This window comes from Poecilia formosa, unplaced genomic scaffold, assembly GCF_000485575.1.
Source record: "Poecilia formosa unplaced genomic scaffold, Poecilia_formosa-5.1.2 Scaffold518, whole genome shotgun sequence".
In the NCBI taxonomy this organism is placed as follows: Eukaryota; Metazoa; Chordata; class Actinopteri; order Cyprinodontiformes; family Poeciliidae; genus Poecilia; species Poecilia formosa.
Genome location: NW_006800457.1, coordinates 369842 through 372469, shown reverse-complemented (window position 1 = coordinate 372469; position 2628 = coordinate 369842). Strand labels below are relative to the sequence as shown.

At 48.2% G+C, this 2628-nt stretch overlaps 1 protein-coding gene across 2 annotated transcripts in view; it reads right to left on the bottom strand.

Moving 5' to 3' along the window:
* Positions 1 to 14: 14 nt before the first annotated feature.
* agrp (agouti related neuropeptide) overlaps positions 15 to 2628 on the bottom strand; it is a 4846-nt gene continuing 2232 nt past the window's right edge. For both annotated transcript variants that reach the window (XM_007540120.2, XM_016664839.1), the window contains 3 exons: positions 764 to 980; positions 495 to 592; positions 15 to 405 (listed from right to left, as the gene is read on the bottom strand). In XM_007540120.2, the coding sequence (XP_007540182.1) occupies positions 217 to 405; positions 495 to 592; positions 764 to 902 (426 nt within the window). In that variant the 5' untranslated portion in view covers positions 903 to 980 and the 3' untranslated portion in view covers positions 15 to 216. The remainder of the gene's footprint in view (positions 406 to 494; positions 593 to 763; positions 981 to 2628) is intronic.

Here is a 2628-nt window from a genome sequence, read left to right as displayed (position 1 = left end):
TCTGTGGACAGGTGGGTCTGTGGTTCTGGTGGGTCTGTGGTTCAGGTGGGTCTGTGGTTCAGGTGGGTCTCTGTGGACAGGTGGGTCTGTGGTTCAGGTGGGTCTCTGTGGTTCAGGTGGGTCTCTGTGGACAGGTGGGTCTGTGGTTCAGGTGGGTCTGTGGTTCAGGTGGGTCTGTGGTTCAGGTGGGTCTCTGTGGACAGGTGGGTCTGTGGTTCAGGTGGGTCTCTGTGGACAGGTGTGGCCCACCGGGCGGCAGTAGCAGATGGCGTTGTAGAAGCGGCAGTAGCAGGTGTCACAGGGGTCGCAGCAGGGCAGTGAGTAACCCAGGCAGAACTGCTGGTGAGGGATGCAGCGGCGAGGCGAACGCACGGCTCTGCCTTGCAGCTGCAGCGCAGACGAGTCCTGCAGGACAAGGGAAATACCCACAGTTGGGTCAATTTGGTGCAAAATTACAAATAGCTGTAGACCTGCTGCAGAGGACAGTCCTGCACCTCATTGTTGGAGCCCGCTTCCATCAGCAAGCGGTCTTCCTCTGAGTCCACAGGAAGGAGACCGCCATCTTGAAGAGGGCTGGGGGCGTGGCCTCTATCTGCAGACACAGGAAGGACAAACTGCTCAGTACCTGAAACAGTTCAACGTCTGGTTAGATGTTTTCTACACGAATCTGCTCTGCAAAGCTCCAGGTTGAAACTGGAACCATGAACACCAACAATTCTGGAGGGGGGCATTCGAGCTCTCTGATTGGACGTCTGTCACCGACCGATGTCAGCCAGGTAGGCGGCGTCGGGGCGGACAGCAGCCGGCGGGGTGTCGTCCAGCCGGATTCCTCCGTGGACCAGGGAGGCTGCCGGCCGCAGCAGACCGGAGGAGGCGCAGCAGAGCAGTAGCATGCCGAACATCCTGCTGCCGTCACCAAACACAAGAAGAAAAATCTGCACTACAACTCCCACAATCCTCGGCTTCTCCAACAAGAGCTTCTGAAAGGAGGAAACAGGAAACAGAAGCTGTTTTGTCTTCCTGTTAGGAAATCTAAAGAATCTGAGGCACGTTAAACAATCCAACATGGTAGCCTTAAATTCAAGCAAATAACAGTAATTATAATCATGACTTTATTTTTATAGGAACAACTGAATTAGAACAATTACATAAAGAGCAGCTGATGTTGTTTCTAGCTGTTCTTGTCCCAAGTTGGATTTTAACTTTAGCTAAAACTACAGAACACTATTTAATAAAATACCAGCATATTTAAAGATACCAACATTATTAAACAGCACAGCTAGATCAAAAATACAAATTAATATGAGCTGCATAGTTATATTTATTTAGACTGACTGGCTGCAGCTCTGCTTGTCCTTCAGAAGTTAAACAGAAACATTTCAGAAATGAAAACACTCCAAATATCATTTTCTGCTTTTTCATTCACTGGATCTCAGTTACTCTGGATGAATCTGAAAAGGTTCTGGTGGGTCTGTGGTTCTGCTGAACTTTCTGTAAAGTGCAGATTTGATTGGTTGCCTGCATGTTTGTGGTTGGGCTTGTGTGGCAGCGTCGACAACCTCCCCAGTGGCGCCGGGACACCCACTGGGTGATCGCTTTGGGTCCCACCCACCTGACCGGTGGAATGGAGGGACTCTGCATGCCAGGCCATCGGCTGCAGTGTGTTGGGGGATCTCTGGATCCGGAAGGGTGAGGGTTGGACACATCCCCCATGGCTACGGTGGCATGGAATGATATAGCTTTGGAGGAAGGGCGTACGGGTTAAGCACGTCCAGAGGGGGCGCTGGGGGGGCTTGAGCATCTGCCCCTTTTGCTCCTTGCCCCCAAGTGTCCTTTTGGTCTATTTTATTTATTTATTTATTTAATTTTTGGTATTATTATTTCCTAAGCCCTCTTCTGACGCATAATAACATGTACTAAAATTATTTGTTTTTTGTTGGGGGTTTTTTTGTACAACATAATAAGCCCTCCGGTCACCTTGTTACCTTTGACCTTTTGCCCGTGACCCAGTTGCCTCTTGGGCAGTGAGATAAGGCGGCTAACTGGAGCTGAACGTAGCAAAAGTTCCAGATTACAGATCAGTTTTTGGTAAATTTAAAAAACGTTTTTGGTGAATAAAGTGGAGCAGACCTGCTGCTTGTCAGATGACGGAAAACGTTGAAGTCTCGTTTCTGCTTCAGCGGTTTAAGCAGAGAGGTAATGAGATACAACAGACACTGACAGGCCTCTGTCTGCCTTTCTCTGAAGAACTACTGAGGGGAGGAGACAGCCAGGTGAGGAGAAACTGTTCTGATCTATCATTCAGTGTTTCTATCATACAGACATTAGGCTGTTGTTGTTGTGCTATTAGCTAGCTGCTAGCTAACGGCTTTGCTAGCAGAGCTAGATAACTGAAAGCTTCTTCCCTGTATCGTTAATGATATCAGTCATTCTTCAGTACTGATTATGCAATAGGGGAACATCGCCCGTCCCAAACCGATCATCTCCATAATGGATTTATGTCTAATTTCCTTTGCTGCATAATGTACATTTATTCTGGCGTTGGGTAAATGTACCTGGTAACACTTTATTTGAAGGGGGGTGAATAAGACTGACATAACACCTGTCATAACCATGAATAAGCCTTCA